The sequence below is a fragment of the Microcaecilia unicolor genome, chromosome 2, assembly GCF_901765095.1.
Source record: "Microcaecilia unicolor chromosome 2, aMicUni1.1, whole genome shotgun sequence".
Classification (NCBI taxonomy): Eukaryota; Metazoa; Chordata; class Amphibia; order Gymnophiona; family Siphonopidae; genus Microcaecilia; species Microcaecilia unicolor.
In genome coordinates this window covers 260,415,379-260,431,758 of record NC_044032.1, presented here as the reverse complement: position 1 = coordinate 260,431,758, position 16,380 = coordinate 260,415,379, and the positions used below count along the sequence as shown (strand labels likewise).

At 45.4% G+C, this 16,380-nt stretch overlaps 1 protein-coding gene across 1 annotated transcript in view; it reads right to left on the bottom strand.

Annotated features, from left to right (window-relative positions):
• The window catches only part of IQSEC2 (IQ motif and Sec7 domain 2), a 260,857-nt gene that overhangs the window by 32,257 nt on the left and 212,220 nt on the right, over positions 1-16,380 (bottom strand). Inside the window, 4 exon segments of the mRNA XM_030194029.1 lie at positions 828-927; positions 1,408-1,533; positions 1,642-1,781; positions 5,040-5,206. Coding sequence (XP_030049889.1) covers positions 828-927; positions 1,408-1,533; positions 1,642-1,781; positions 5,040-5,206 — 533 coding nt within the window.

Sequence of the window (16,380 nt, the reverse complement as noted above, 5' to 3'; positions counted from 1 at the left end):
ATTTGGAGTGGAGCTGTTGATGTATCATAGGAGGGCTTGGATGTCAACAGTCTCCTGGAAGATACTATTTTGGAGGCTCAGAGTAAAGGAGCTTTGCTGATTACATATCCACTTGGGCCTGGCAAGATTTGAACACTAAAAATGTTTTTTTTTTTCAAGCATAGGATTGTTAGCTTTCTGGAAGCTGCAACTACAATATTTTCTGATAGATCTCGGGCCTCTCATGAAAGGCATAGGTCCTTCCTGGCTGAAAGACAGGATTAGGTGCATCTTTCATGTTATGCTTTTCATGCTTATATGTGGTGAAATTTCTGGGATAATAAGTATTCCTTTTATGACCATAGGAAGTTGCAATTTTTCTTGGCTAACAAGGGTGTTATTATTATATCTGGCTCTGCTGTTCTTTTTTGGTGGGATTATTGAGAAATTTTCATTTTCTTCCTTTTTTTTTTTTTACTTTTCCCTTTTGTTTCTTTGCTCTTTTTGTTTTCTTCTTTACTGTGCTTTTTCCACCATATCATTCTTGGCCTTTCACCTTTTTTTTGGTGGGGGGGGGGGGGGGGGTCCTCTTCAGTGGGTTTGAATAGTGTTTATTTCTTTGTTTTTTCCTTAATGCTGAATTTATTTTGTAGGATACACAATATTTTGGTGTTTCTTTAACAAGATATTTTCTTGTGTGTAAATTCTGATATTATAAATAAAAAGGGAGGGGGAGTTGCTTGTATTTGAAAGTTGTCTGAGTTTGTGCTGGCTCATAAGCATACATATGCGGTTAAAGTTAGTTGCCCTATTTAAAAATTTACCCCAGCAGATTCCTTAAAACTCACATGAGTTCTGGAAAAGCTGCATCTGCATCTCCACAAGAGGGAAGGACTGCCGAAAGCTGTATGTCACCAGGATCTTTTTCTTCTGAAAAATCTTTGTTACCTGTATGAGAGGGAGAAAAGAACGTACGTAATGGAACGAGGAATGCAGGTGGGCAAGGCAGACAACGGGAAGAGGAAGGAGGAAGGGAGAAAGAGGATCAGCATGGCTACTTTCTTTCTTTCTTTCTTTCTGACATTTATATCCCACATTATCCCGAATACAAGCTCGAGTTCAATGTAGCTTACAATTTAGATTAAACATTCAGAGTTTGAATTTCAACAATAGTGAAGCAGAATGATGACGTGGCTGAGAGTTAACAGATTAGCAAATAAACTATAAATAGTGTATATATTGATAGATTCGCAATACGGAAAAGAGACAAGATTATCAACTGGTTATTGTTATATTAACTAATGTAATGAATTCTGGAATGAATTGGTGAAGAAATTAGTTTTTAGCAATTTTCAGAATTGTAAGTAGTTAGGATGAAATCTAATAGATTTTCTTGCCCTCCCCCTTCTCAAACATCCTCTTCCTTACCACAAGCAAGTCATTGAATAGGAAAACCTCCCGCTGATGCACCCCGAGTCTCTGTGGCCGGTTGGGATCTGGCACCTCGTACAGCTGGCAGCAGCATACCAGGCGCCGGTGAGGTAGAGATAGAACCTGAGAGAGAGAAAGAAAAATAAAGGGGTCAGTAGGGATAGGACATTGCTGGGAACTAGAGCAGAGAGAATGAGCTCCCCCTCCTCATTTCCCTTCCCCACTGCTCACCGGCTTTTTGCCAACAATCATCCTCTCCACTGCTTGCACCTGAGACACATGGTCATCATTCGTCCGCAGCTCCCGATTCTGAATCCTCTGGTAAATGCCAACCAGTAGGTCCCGGGGAATGTCTTCCCCATTGTCCACACCTGAAAGAAGAGGAGGTCTGCAGGCTCAGAAATCCTGCTTTTTTAATGGAATGTCTTTTATATTTAAACCATTTTTACTTGGTATTTGTAAACCACTATGATGACTACATGAATGCTGGGATACCAAAACACATTTAACTAACTACCTAACTAAAGAAATATTGGGCTGAACCTCCGTGGGGAACAATTGCAGGAAGTGAAGGAATGGATGAGTAAAGGAAAGAGGAGGCTTTATGCATGGAGTGGAATAACAAGATCAAGAGCTTATAACCATTTAACATACTTACAAATGTCACGTCAACTTCTGTTTCTCTGAAGTGTCATGTTTTAGCAAAAAGTCACCCTACAGGCAGTATCTAAGACATACATTTTCCCTCATGCTAACACACATCTTAGAAAACTTTGCATATTTGAGTTTTCTTTAAAATATCTTCAAGGTATGGATTACCTGCTGAGGAATCCACTTTTTTTGGAAATATTTTTTAATGGTTTGGAGTGCATATTAAGGGTGGGCAGCTTCTGTCCTCTAATGGTAAATTGGAATTTCAGCTTAATTTATACATAAGATCATAAGAACAGCCCTACTGGGCAGTGGCGTAGGAAGGGGGGGGGCGGGAGGGGCTGTCCGCCCCGGGTGCACGCGCTCGGGGGGTGCCGGCCCCGCTGGTTCCCTGCTCCCTCAGCCCCGGAACAGGTTACTTCCTGTTCCGGGGCAGAGAGAGCAGGGAACCAGCGGGGCTGACGCAGCTCCGAGTGACGTGCACTCGGGGCGGATCGGCCCTCCCGCAGGTAAGAATGCGGTCTGGGGGGGGGGGGGGGGGTTCCGCGGTCCAGAGGGGGGGTGCACCGTAGGGGGGGGGGTCGCGCCGTGCTGCACCCGGGGGGGGGGGGGGGGTGCACAGCGGCGACCCGCCCCGGGTGCCATTAGCCCTCGCTACAGCACTGGTACTGGGTTAGACCGATAGTCCATCTAGCCCAGTATCCTGTTTTAAACAGTGGCCAATCCAGGTCACAAATACCTGGCAGAAACTGAATTAGTAGCAACATACCATGCTACCAATTTCCAGGCAAGCAGTGGCTTCCCTTATGTCCATCTCAATAACAGACTATGGACTTTTCCTCCAGGAATTTGTCCAAACCTTTTTTAAACCCAGATATGCTAACCACTGTTTGCAGTGAGTTCCACAGTTTAACTATTTGAGTGAAAATATATTTCCTCCTATTTTTTTTAAAGTATTTCCATGTAATTTCATCTAGTGTCTCCTGGTCTTTATACTTTTTGAAACAGTGAAAAATCGATTCACTTTTACCCGTTCTACACTACTCAGGATTTTACAGAACTCAATCATATCAGCTCATTTATACATTATTCACTTTGTTTTTATAATAGCCATTTTGAGTTTAATCAAATGCTGGAGTTCATACCCCTGCTTTATGTGAGTCTAACCCCCAGATATTCAAAAGCATTTAACCGGCCAAGATTGGCACTTGGACGGTTAAATGCCCCTTAACTGGCTATCCAGCAAGGGATAACTGGATATCTCCCGCTGAAAATCACCAGTTAGCGGCTATCAGATAGCCATTTATATCGGCAGATATAACTACCTATCCGCCGATTTTCAGCCCTACTTTAGCAGCTATATTTGGCCACGTGAATATGCGGGATATCTTTGACCTGTTAGAAGATAACCGGCTAAGTCTGAATATCAACATAGCCGGTTATCTTCTAACTGGCCAAAAATAAACCGGATATTCAATGCCAGTCACCGGAAACAGACTGGAACTGAATATCCAGGTTTAGCGGTGACTGCGGGAGCTAGCCCGGCTAGCTCCTGTGGTCTGAATATCGGTCCCTAATTTTTTTGGATCCTGCAGTTAATTTTTCTTTCCCTAGTCGGAAAATCCTAACTCAATGGTAGTGACAGTTGGAAGGTTCTTTCTACAGTTGCTATGTTAAATCATGATGATGTTAAATCACCAAAGGGAATCTTATAGAACTTCCTGTGGCTGTGACCTCATTTTTGTGGCCACAGAAAGCACACTTCCCCCACAGGGCTACCTTTCTTTTGTTTCACTGCTCCCAGCCCTTCTATGATGTCAACGGGATGCTGTCATCATCCCTGTTTTACATGCAACCTGCACAGACTTAATTATAGTAGGGTGAATTCTATATATGGTGCTAGAAAAATGCTATTCTATAAGCCATACTTATAAAGTTTATAGAATAGCACTTACACATGGGACTCGCCCCTAACTTAGGACAAAGTAATTTGCAACAACTGAAACGTGGTGCAAAAGTATGTACCTAAATTGGGCGCATATCCCCCGTATTTCAAAACAAAGCGTGTAAATGCTAGGATAGCCCCCATTCCTCCTGTGATCCTCCCATTTCTACACCCCCTTTTTTCCTCATACCTAAATTTATGTGTGTTAAGTTCCAATTAAATCTAATAAGAGCCAATAATTGCATGTTAAAATGCCAATTATTGGCACTGATTAACTTATTCAATTAAGTTGTGAATACAAATTAGGCACACGCCAAAATGTTTGGCAACTTTTATAGTATTAGGGGGTGTGTGGGCATCTACAGGAGCCACAGGCTGTTGCTTGGGGGTTTTTTGTTCAAAAAATCCAAGTATAACAACCTATTAATACCTCTTGCAGACAGAGATAATATAGTCCATACTTAACAAGAAAAAAGAAAGGCAAAATGTGGAGAAAAAGACCTCAGTCAAAAAGGTCTGTTATTATATAGCAAACACTATAGGCTCTCAATAATCATTGCTTTTTTTGCTCACCCAGGTCGCAATCCCAAATGCAAGCTTTGTGAGCCCATGTGGGGTTATGACCCAAAGTTTGAGAAGCACTATTCTAGACCATGGAAACACCATCTACAAATGGAGAAAGGAGCATGAACATAACATAAGAGTAGCCATACTGGGGGTCAGACCAATGGCCCATCTAGCCCAGTATCCTGTTTTCCAAACAGTGGCCAAGTCAGGTCACAAGTACCTGGCAGAAATCCCAATTGTGGCAACACTCCATACTACAAATCCCACAGCAAGCATGATGAGGCGTCTAGCCTGAATTAGAAATAAAGAGGTTCTATCTGTGTGATCTTTGGGTCACGTCATCTCCCTGTGACTCCATCTAACCCTGGCTCTTCCTCTCCCTGAGTGACTGTGTGCTGGGGTAAAGCCTTCCTGCAGGGATCATCATTATTCACACCGCTGTTTAAATCCCAGCCAGCTCACTCACCTCTCAGATTCTTGATGAAATCATCCAGCTTCATTTTACGTTCAGGCTTGACGCTCGGACTGTACATGTCTGTGTTAAGCAGGATGATGGCGAAAGCGAGAATAAAGATGGTGTCTGGGTTACGGAACTGGCGCACCAATGCTGGGTTACACACACAGTATCTCTGGCTGCAACATAAGGCAAGGGGGTGGGAGAAGGGGAGGGATACAGCAATATTATTGTTTATTAAACATTTGTTATACTGCTGATATTGAGCACAAATCAGAGCGGTTTACAAAGGTAGCAATAAAAACAAGAAAATGAAAAGAACTCCAAATCATAATGACAGGAAAGTAAAGTCTACATATGTACATCAGTCATTCAGTGTCTCCAGAAGGAGAGGGACAAGGAGATGGGAGGGGGGTTAGGAGTTACTAGGGGGAGAATTACAAATGGGGAAAGAAACAGGGATTGAACAGTTGAACGAGAACTCCCAGATCGCTAATGAGTTGAAGAGTAGAGGCTGACCGAATTTCGTTTTTGATTATGGTGCCAAAACTGGCCCAAAATCATTTTTCTGCCCGGTTTTGGTCAAAAGGCTACGGCCATGGCTTCGGTTTCAGCTGAAACTGACCGTGTGTTTCTGGTGGAAGCTGAAAGTCTGTATGGTAAACAGAGTGCTCCAAATAAATGCTTTTGATTCAAAAGCTTAGCAGGAATTTAATTCTGTAAATTGGGGATGATAATCTCCTTAGGAATTAGCCTCTCTGTGGAAATACAACATCAGCTGTTACTCCAAATGTGGCACAAAGTCAGCCATTGTAAAAACACTGTGGCTTTTAGTTTCAGTTTTCATTGGCTGAGGTAAATATTGCCTTTCATTATTTAAATTACTATCTCTCTCTCTCTCTCTCTCTATATATATATATATATATATTGGCTATTTAGGTGATTCTAAAGAATTTCCAGGCTTTGTTGGGTATAATGAAGATGCAGCATTTTAATCAAACTTGTGATGTGCAGAAGCTAGATTCTATGAGAAAGGAACCTGAAGATTGTTTTCATGCACAAATGCTGGACATCTTATAGTGTTAGTAGGAAAATTATATTATAATGATATTAAGTTTATATATATTAGAAAATAATTTGAGAAATGAATTGCACGATTGTAATTGTTCACAGCATAGTCTTCACATCAGTGTGTTTTTTTATTCTGGATTGCAAAACAGGCTGGTATAATGGTCACAGTGTAGACCAGTGTCTGGACTCTTTAACCCTATTTTAGGAAGAATCTATTTCATGCTTGACCTTAATCAGTTTTATAACTAAATACAAAATGGGAAACATCTCTACACTATTTTCTCTTGTTACTTGTGCAGTTTGGGTAAGCAGAAAAAGCTGGTAATCATGATTTGCTTTTTTTTAACGTTCTCACAAAGGTCCTGTCTCAGAGGATATTTAAATACACCTGCATTGACTTGGGAACCTAAATGAGCCAGACTTGTTGAGAAGCCCTTATTAAAATGGCTCTCCCAGTTGTCAGCCTGTGCTTGCAGTTCCTGGGACAGGAGGGTAATAATCTTTTGTGAGATTAGCAGAGGGCTGCTTGAGTGCAAGTTCTGACAATCCCCAGTAGGCCTCATTGGTTCACTTATCACACAATCAAATTTTAGTTTTTGGTTTTGGCTGAAACCAGGTGATATGTTTCAGCTGCGGTTTCAACCGAAACTGTTTTGACAGTTTTGGTTTCGGCCAAAACTGAAAAAAACCCGTTTAAGTCGGCCTAGGATTATCATATGTCCGGTTTTACCCGGACAAGCCCTATTTTTGAGGACACCACGGGATGTACGGGTGGGTTTTTCCAGCCTGCCCATTTGCGGGCAAGCGGGCAGGTTGGCGGGCCTCAAGGTGTCCTCTCTTCCCCTACCTTATCGTGTCCTGGTGGTCTAGTGGCCTCTTCAGAGTAGGAAAACACCCCACTCTTTCCTGCCCGCCAAAGCTATTCCTGCTCGCTGTTTGTACCACTTCAAAATGGCTGCTGAGACTTCAAGCGGCAGCCTCGCAAGAGTCTTGCAAGGTCACCGCTTGAAGTCTGCATAGGATGGCGCCCAAATTAGCCAGTCATCCAAGTAGGGATGAACCTATATGCCCTCCTTCCGGAGAAAGGCCACAAACACCACCATGATCTTGGAGAAGGTTCTGGGAACCGTGGCCAGACCGAAAAGCATTGCCTGCAACTGACAGTGCTGGCCCAACACTGCAAAGTGGAGAAAATACTGGTGAGGAGGCCAAATGGGAGCATGCAAATAGGCTTCTTTCAGATTGAGAGAGTTCAAGAACTCCCCCGGCTGAACTGTTGAAATGACAGAACGTAGGGTTTCCATTTGAAAATACCGAACCTGCAAGGCCTTGTTCATATACTTGAGATCGAGTCTGGGCAGGTGAGACCCACCCCTTCTTGGGCACCACAAAGTAGATGGAATAGCGGCCCAGGCTGAACTCTGATGGGCCCACGGGACAAACTACCCCCAAACGGAGCAACTCTATGAGAGTCTCCTGAACCGCCACCACTTTGGCGGCTGCCTTTCAAACCAATTCTACGAAGAAGTCCAGCAGTGTACGAGCAAACTCAAGTTTGTAACCGTCCCAGTTGACCTCCAAGACCCATTCGTCTCAAGTAACCCTGGCCCATTCCCCCCAAATATGGGCCAGCCACCCTCTGATGACTGGGGTATGAGGCTGCACAGTGCTCCTCCCAAAAGGACTACGTGCCTTCTGCTGAAAATGAGGTCTCTGAAAGGCTCCAGAATGCCCTGGTGGGTATTGCTTCACCTCCCTGAAACGGGAGCGGGGGGAGACTGGTGCGGAAACCCACTGTAGACATCTCTTCGGGAAGCTGCTGACCCTTAGAACCCCCAAGGGCCTTTACTATCTTTCGAAGTCCTTCCCAAACAGAAGGTTATCCCAAAAGGGTAACCGTGCCATGCGAGACTTCAAGGCTATATCTGCCACCCAATGACGCCACCAGACCAGAGCTGTGACCGCCATTGCAAGCTCCTTGGCTGAAGTCCTAAGGAGATCATAAAGCAGGTCAGCTGGATATGCCAAGCCAGACTCTAATGCTGGCAAAGATCCCACAAGGTCTTCCGAAGAGGATGCCTTTTAGACCGAAGAGAGACAAGCCCGGGCAGCGTAAGACCTGCACACTGTGATAAAAACAGTGTCTGCCCTTACTTGAGAAGGCCGCCAGAGGGCGCTCTCCCACTGAAAACCGGGAAAATGGCCATTCTGGTCACTAGAGGGAGCTCCAGGGAGATAAACTGAGTATTGACCTGCATGTGCCAGTAGAGGGAGCTCCAGGGAGATAGCTGGGGGAGTGAGAAGAGACTTCTAGACCCAGATCTTTCTAGAACCAGAGGGGCGAGGTCTCAAGAGGTGGGGAGGTTTATTGGACACCTCATAAATAGCTTCCTTTCAGAAGAGGAGGGAGTTTTGCCCGAAAGAGAAGAGATAGGAACCTGGAAAGCCTGAAGTCTGCTGAAGGAGATGGCTTGAAGGAAGAGATGGACCAAGACTGACTAAAGCCTGAGGACAGCAGCGGAAAGTAAGGTACTTACCAGGCCCTGTGATTGAAGGACTTGTGAATCCTTTGAAATGGACTAATAGCCATAGGCGCCCGGTATTGGAGGCTTGGGGAGGCTAAGCCTCCCCAGCCGAAGATCGGATCCTGATGACAACGACGCTCGTCCCAACTGCCCGCCCTCTTTCCCCCAAGATCCGTTTCCTTTTTTTTCTTTTAAATTTACCTCCAGTCTGGCAGCGCAGCAACAGACAGCGTCAGTGAAAGCGCTCCCAGTAAAAGCGCTTCTCTTCGCTCAGTGCCCCGCCTTCTTCTGACATCATGACGTCAGAAGAAGGCGGGTCACTGAGTGAAGAGAAGCACTTTCAGTGGGAGCGCTTTCAGTGGGAGCGCTTTCACTGACGCTGCGCTGCCAGACTCTGAGGTAAATTTGAAAGAAAAAAAAAAGTAAAGGGATCTTGGGGGAGAAGAGGGTGGGCAGTTGGGGCAGCGGAGAGAGTGAGATGAATGGGATGGCAGGGCTCAGGGAAAGAGGGGAATTGCTGAATATGGGTGAATGGAGGGGGGCAGGGGAGAAGAGCATGGATGGGATGGCAGAGCTCAGGGAAAGAGGGGAATTGCTGAATATGGGTGAGTGGAGGGGGGCAGGGGAGAGAGGAGCATGGATGGGATGGCAGGGCTCAGGGAAAGAGGGGAATTGCTGAATATGGGTGAATGCAGGTGGGCAGGGGAGAGAGAAGCATGGATGGGATGGCAGGGCTCAGGGAAAGAGGAGAATTGCTGAATATGGGTGAATGGAGGGGGGCAGGGGAGAGAGGATCATGGATGGGAGGGCAGGGCCCAGGGAGAGAGGGGAATTGCTGGATATGGATGAATGGAGGGGGCAGGGGAGAGAGGGGCAAGGGTGGACATGGATGGGAGGACTGGGCCCAGGGAGAGAGGAGAAATTGCTGGACATAGAGGGGAGGGGAGGGAAGAGAGAGGAAGGAGATGAAATGAGGGAAAAGGAAAAGAGGAGAAAAACTGCACATGGATGGAGAAAATAGGCAGAAGCTGGATCCACTGGACAGTCAAGTCTGCGGAGGACCCAGCTTTTACTTATAGATGTAGGACAAGAAATGAAGAAGAAAGGCGGAAAGTAAAGAAATAAATGGAAAGGAAGCCCTGGAAATGGAGTTAAGAGGACAGATAGCAGCAGAATCGGATACTGGGCCAGCATGATCAGAAAAACAAAGTCACCGGACAACAAAGGTAGAAAAGATAATTTTATTTTCATTATAGTGTTTGGAATATGTCCACTTTGAGAATCAGGTGCTCAACATTAAAAGTTTATATTTATTTACTTATTTATGGCATTTTATCCCACATTAAACATGAATTAGGGTGTTTTGTGGCTGTACATGAGAATTGTGATATTATGATCCCTTGTTTCATATTGTTGACGGTCTGCATTTTCCGTATGAGTGGTATATTGGTGTATTAAGTTCTGCCCAGTGTAATATTTATGGTACAGTAAGGTTCTGAGTGTGTTTTTGCACAAAGTTGTGCATAGTATTTTGCAGTTGAGCGATTGTGGTTAGTATATGCTTTGAGCAGCCACTTTATTCTTTGACATATGATACATATCTAATATCTAAATTTAATAAAAGGTATTAATTGTGACTTTTATTTTTATTTTTTTTCTGTGTTATCAGACAATTATGGATTTAAGCTCCACCCCTGGCCCCACCCCCAACCCCACCCCCTTTAGCCTCCCCAAACAGTTGGGCCACCGACCGCCTATGCTAACAGCCGTGGGGTGGAGGATAGGACTGTAAAGTAAGGGTGAGGAAAGAAAGTCCTATCCAGGGGAGGAGGATGTTCAAGCTGAGACCCAGGTCTTCTGAGGGAAGGGGCTCAGTACCGAAGAGATTGAATGAGTGTGGTACAGAAGTTGTTCCACAAGCTGAAGCCTAGCACTAATAAATGAATTTGCATTTTGTGACTGTCTGATTTGCATATTGGTGAAGGCTCGAGAATCGAGTTATAGTCCCAGGAAAGTGCAGAGGGTCACTGGCCTTGAACTAGAGGAGTGACCGGGGCACAGTGGACATAACTGGAAGGGATTTCCAGCAGGAGGAAGGCATGGCAGAGCAGTCACCCTGAATAAGGAAGGAGCCCAGGTTATAGAGGTTGGTGCTTGCAAGTGATTGGGAGAAGCCCAGCTGGAGTCCTGCTCAGAAGCAAAGGGCTACTGAGGCCTAGTGGAGAGCATGTGAGCCTGGACAGGAACCACTAGAGGGCCTCAGCACACAGGAGTAACCTGTGGGGGTTTACAACACTAAGGCTTGAAGACAAAATGTCACTGTTGAAAGACATCTTCAGCAACAACTCCAACTTACAGTGCTGAGGGTCCTTAAGTGCTGTGCCACCTTCCACAGGCAAGGTGGTCTTCTTGGTGATTGCTGTGATCAACAAGTCCACTGTGGGTAACCTCAAGGACTCCAACTCCTCTGATGGCAGTTGATGGAGGTGTACCATAGCCCGCACTACTTACAAACCAGCATTCAGTAAATCCCATTGGGTTGAAATGAAGACTTTCATGTCCTCATGAATATGAAACATTTTGGGGGGGCCTTTTGGTACCTGACATAATAGCAAGGGCAGACTGCGGCCCGGGTGCAGAATCCGGGGAAGAAATGTTGAGAACCTCAAGCGCCCGGACAATGACAGCCAGCAGCACTTCCTTCTGAAATAGGCAAGCCGCAGTAGTGTCGTCCTCTTCCTCTGGATTCAGCTCACCCTCCCCCAGCATCTTGGAGGCTTCCAGCACAGACTCCCCTGACAAATGTTCATCATCCGCCTCCAATATCACTGAGACCTCATCGGCATCTTGCAGTGCCTTCATATGCGGCCGCTTAGGCAAAAGAGGTTGTGGGATAACTAGGTGCCCCTGGGATGACGAGAGCCCTGAGAATACTTGAGGGACCCCTGACCGTTTCAACAGAAAAGCGCTGTGCATTAACAGCACAAATTCAGGAAATAAAAGGAGCAGAAACTAGGTCTACAGTGTCTGCAACGTCCGTTAATAAATCAGCTGACTGTACCACATAATGTTGCTCTGCAGAGGTATGCCCCGACGGGACATCAAAGGCCCGCTGTGAAGAAGAAAAAATGGCGCCAGCCACAGATTTGCCTGCCTCAGGCCTCTCAGCTGACTCAGCCATTGCTGGACCGTGTGCGCTAACCTGCACACACAAATCACACACCCCCGACGCTGCTGTATGGTTCCCAGACCAGGAGCAGCGCTCAACAGACTCTGTTGGTTTTGACATGGTGCTCCCATGAAGGGCTGACCGGATCGAACCCCCCCCCTCACCTCACGTTACATCGAGCTTCACACAGAACTCCTCCATTTTTGTTTTTTTCTTTTTACTTTAAAGCGTTTACCTCAGTTGCAAGGTGTCCCTCAATCATTTTTTTTTTTAAAGAGGCAGAAGAAGAAAGCTTAAGTCACTGGGAGCCATGACACAAGGGTCCTAGGCAATAGGGGGATTCGTTGGGGGGGAGGAGAGGGAGGGATCCGGCACCACTGGGTGTACCCTGGTAAGTTCACTCAGGGAGTCCTCAACCCCAGATCCAGCCTACAGCACTACCTGGGGACAGGATAGGAGCCAGTTCAAGACAGAGCTGCACAGGTAGGACCCTCCACTTGCTAGATAGAGAGAATACTGAGGTTTAGGCTGATGCACGTTACCACATATAGCTAATCTCTCTATCGCCACCTGCTGGCAGAGGAACATAACCCACAATTCTCTGGATTGATCTGTGGGACGGTATGGAACGGTCTTGTCATGAATTGTCTTTTTCTCCAATTAGAAGACAAGGTTATTCTATCATTGTAGAAAATTCATGTAATCAAGACAAGGAGATGTGCATGTTTTAAATGTGGTTCCATGTCTGTGGAATTCTTTTACAAATGATGCCAGAATTTATTGAAATTTTAGATGGTATTTAAATCAGAAAGTGATTGGCTGATTCATCCAAGTAACATGTAATTGTTTTTTAAACTGTCGCAGATCCACTTGGTTCAGGGACTATTAAACTTGGGGGGGGGGGGGGGGGGGGGATTTTGAATTATAATACATGCCCTTCTTCTTACCCATCTGGACTACTGTTGTTCAGAGGGCTTAGTCAGAGAGAACTCAAACGGCTCCAGCTAGTCCAACACTGCTGTGAAGCTGCTGGGGCAAGGAACTATGATCGTGTCAACCCATTTTTGCCGGCCGAGCATTGGCTACCAGTTATGATCCATATAACTTTTAAGATATTGGTGTCAATATATAAAATTCTTCAGACTGGCTCTCCTCTTTTCTTGGAGTGGTTTTTGATACCTTATACTCCCGCTCGGGCTCTTCGGTCAGCTCAGCAGCACCGGCTGGTGGTACCAAGTTTCCCTGGTTTCACTGCGAAATTCTATGTTTCATGTGGTAGGTTTTATGCTCTTTGCAGAAGGAAACTTCCTTACTATCTCTTAAAAAGTTATTAAAGGCACATCTTTTTTGAGAAGGCTTTAATATGGATTTTTAATCTGATGCTTTTGGTATTTATAGCTTTGGCAGTGTGACTGGAATTATATACTGAAACCTGGAGGCATGGTAACTCCGCAGTACTTTTATTTTTTCTTTTCTTTTAATGGTTGGAGTTCCTTTCAGACAATGGTCTTAGTTTTGTATTATTAATTGTACTCTGCTTTTGATGGTCCTGCCTAAGCAGTTTATCTAATAAAATATAACCTGAATCTAACCTGATAAACACCATACTAAATTTCATTTTAATAATGCTTAACTGTTTTATCTTATGCCATTGTTCTGGGCATGTCCCAAAGACTGGGTTGAGAACCCTGAGCTAGAGGATTGAAAGACAGACAGAGGCACCAACAAAGGTGCTTAACTATAGAAGAAAGTGTTGCGGGAAAAATTCTCTTGTTGAGAGAGCCTATATTAAAGTGGTTCCCTAAAAGGAGAGACTATGGAGCAGTTGTGCTCGGACTATCCAGTGCTGTACAACCTCAGGACATAAAAACTATCTCAAAGCAGTAAATAGTTTGCAAGATTTGTTTAGTAAAGTTAGTTGTAGCACTCCATATCTGTTTCCAAACATTTGTGATGAAGAGTAAAATCTATGCCTGGGTCTTGAAGGGAAATCCCTCCCCACTGAAGAGAACCTGTGTTGCCATACTGGGACAGACCGAAGGCCCATCAAGCCCAGTATCCTGTTTCCAACAGTGGCCAAGATCCCAAAACAGTAAAGGCAACATCCCAGATCTATCCTGTGAGAGTGCCATTCGAGAAAAATCCGATTAGATACATCTTGATCAAGGGAACACTTGTGTGAATCCAGGTGTCAACTTCAAGTGTCTGCCATGATACTGTCTCTTTTAGACAATAGCTGACTTTATGAATAATCCTTTGAAAGTTGTCTGGTTCCTTACTCCAGGAAGGTCAATATCTCGTATACTCCTTGCAAGAGAGAGGAGTGACCAGCAGAAGAAAGGAGGTTTTAATGCCCCTGTATAAGACGTTGGTGAGGCCCCACCTGGAGTATTGTGTTCAGTTTTGGAGGCCGTATCTTGCGAAGGATGTTAAAAAAATGGAAGCGGTGCAAAGAAAAGCTACGAGGATGGTATGGGATTTACATTCCAAGACGTATGAAGAGAGGCTTGCTGACCTGAACATGTACACCCTGGAGGAAAGGAGGAACAGGGGTGATATGATACAGACGTTCAAATATTTGAAAGGTATTAATCCGCAAACAAATCTTTTCCGGAGATGGGAAGGCGGTAAAACGAGAGGACATGAAATGAGATTGAAGGGGGGCAGACTCAGGAAAGATGTCAGGAAGTATTTTTTCACGGAGAGGGTGGTGGACACTTGGAATGCCCTCCCGCGGGAGGTGGTGGAGATGAAAACGGTAACGGAGTTCAAACATGCGTGGGATATGCATAGAGGAATCCTGTGCAGAAGGAATGGATCCTCAGAAGCTTAGCTGAAATTGGGTGGCGGAGCAGTTGGGGGGAAGAGGGGGTGGTGGTTGGAAGGCGAGGATAGGGGAGGGCAGACTTATACGGTCTGTACCAGAGCCGGTGATGGGAGGCGGGACTGGTGGTTGGGAGGCGGGAAATACTGCTGGGCAGACTTATATGGTCTGTGCCCTGAAAAGGACAGGTACAAATTCAAGATAAGGTATACTGTAAGCTCGCTCCTCCTTAGCTCATCCGTCGCGGCTCCAAAAATCACAAACAAATTTAGGTACAGTTCAATTAAAAAAAAAACACAAAGAAAACTGTTCATGGGATAGGAAGAGAGTCTCTCGTTTGGCCGGGCATTTTACTCAAGTCCCAGCCCGCAACACTTTTACTCTCTTCAAGCCAGGCGATACACAGCCCAGGCTTCAGCAGCTACTTCCCCTCTACCTCTTAGAAGAGGAAAATTTGCCACAGAAACAAAGCAATAATACAGTCCCGTATTTCTCGGCTGCTTCCCCTCTCCCTCTCCTGGAGAGTTGCAGTAAAAAAAAAAAGAACCCCCCCCCCCCCACATTAAACTTCTGGCCTGTTCTCTCTTCACAGGTAAGTGGCTCTTGTGAAACAAAACCCAGGAGCCGCAGCCCAGTCCTTCTTTAGCTTTTCAAACACGAAACAAGTCCTTCACGCCGTACCTCTCTCTCTCTCTCTCTGGCTCTGCGCGGGAACAAAGCCAAGGGCCTCCACCCTCTTGGTCAGTCACCCTCTCACCTGACCTCCTCCCGCATGGACCCACTTTGGCATCCGCTATCTCCCGGGCTTTCGCTGAGCCAGCGCTGAAAAGTCCATCGGCTCTACCTGGGCGTTCTCAGGTTCAGTCAGTTCCATAGGGCATGGGTCCGCCTCCTCCTCCCCCTTTTCAGGAGCCCAGTCCATATTCTCTTCACCCCGCCCTTCCCTCAGCTGTCTCCCCTTTTCTTCATTAAGGATCTTTTGTATCTTTTCTTTCTCCGCCCACTTGTCCCACCACCTCCTCCACCAGGTTGGAGACTCAGCCTTACTCCTTTCCCTGCAGCCCTCCTCTGGTGACTCTCGGGAATGCACGTACCCTCTCCTACCACTGGGTTCCTTTAGTGCATGTTGGGAGTTGTAGTCTCTTTCTCTCCTTTTCTCTTCTTGTCCCCTAGACCGTTCCACCTCCTCTTTACAATACACATATGAGTTTGTCTTGGGCAGACTGGATGGACCATGCAGGTCTTTTTCTGCCGTCATCTACTATGTTACTATGTTACAAGTTAGTTTGATTTCTGTGATGCCTCCAACCTTCCTATCGTTTGGGCAGGGTTTTGTTTGGTCAGGAAAAATATCTTACCTGATCATTTTCTTTCCTTTAGTCCTACCACACCAGTCCAGGAACCTTAGTTGAATATTAATGAACATGCTTCCACTCTACACTGTTCTCCTGTTTTCTTATCATTTCTCAGTTCAGAGTGCTTCTGTTTTACATTTCCTCTAACTTATCAGATTTTGAGGCAACTCCTGACCCTCTTGGAGAACTGTGAAAGGCCACTGGGACTTTTCCAGAAAGATCTATAATAATTTGCCAATTTGCTGCCCAGCAAGCTCAGGTAACCCATATGTGTGGCTTGCCAAACTGCTCATCTTCAAACACAATTATAAATTCATTTTAACAGCAATATAGAGTTATCTTTAATAGGTGGCAGAACCTCTGTTTCCCAGAAAAAGGGAGGATAAGAGAAGAGCAAGGCACTCATTCT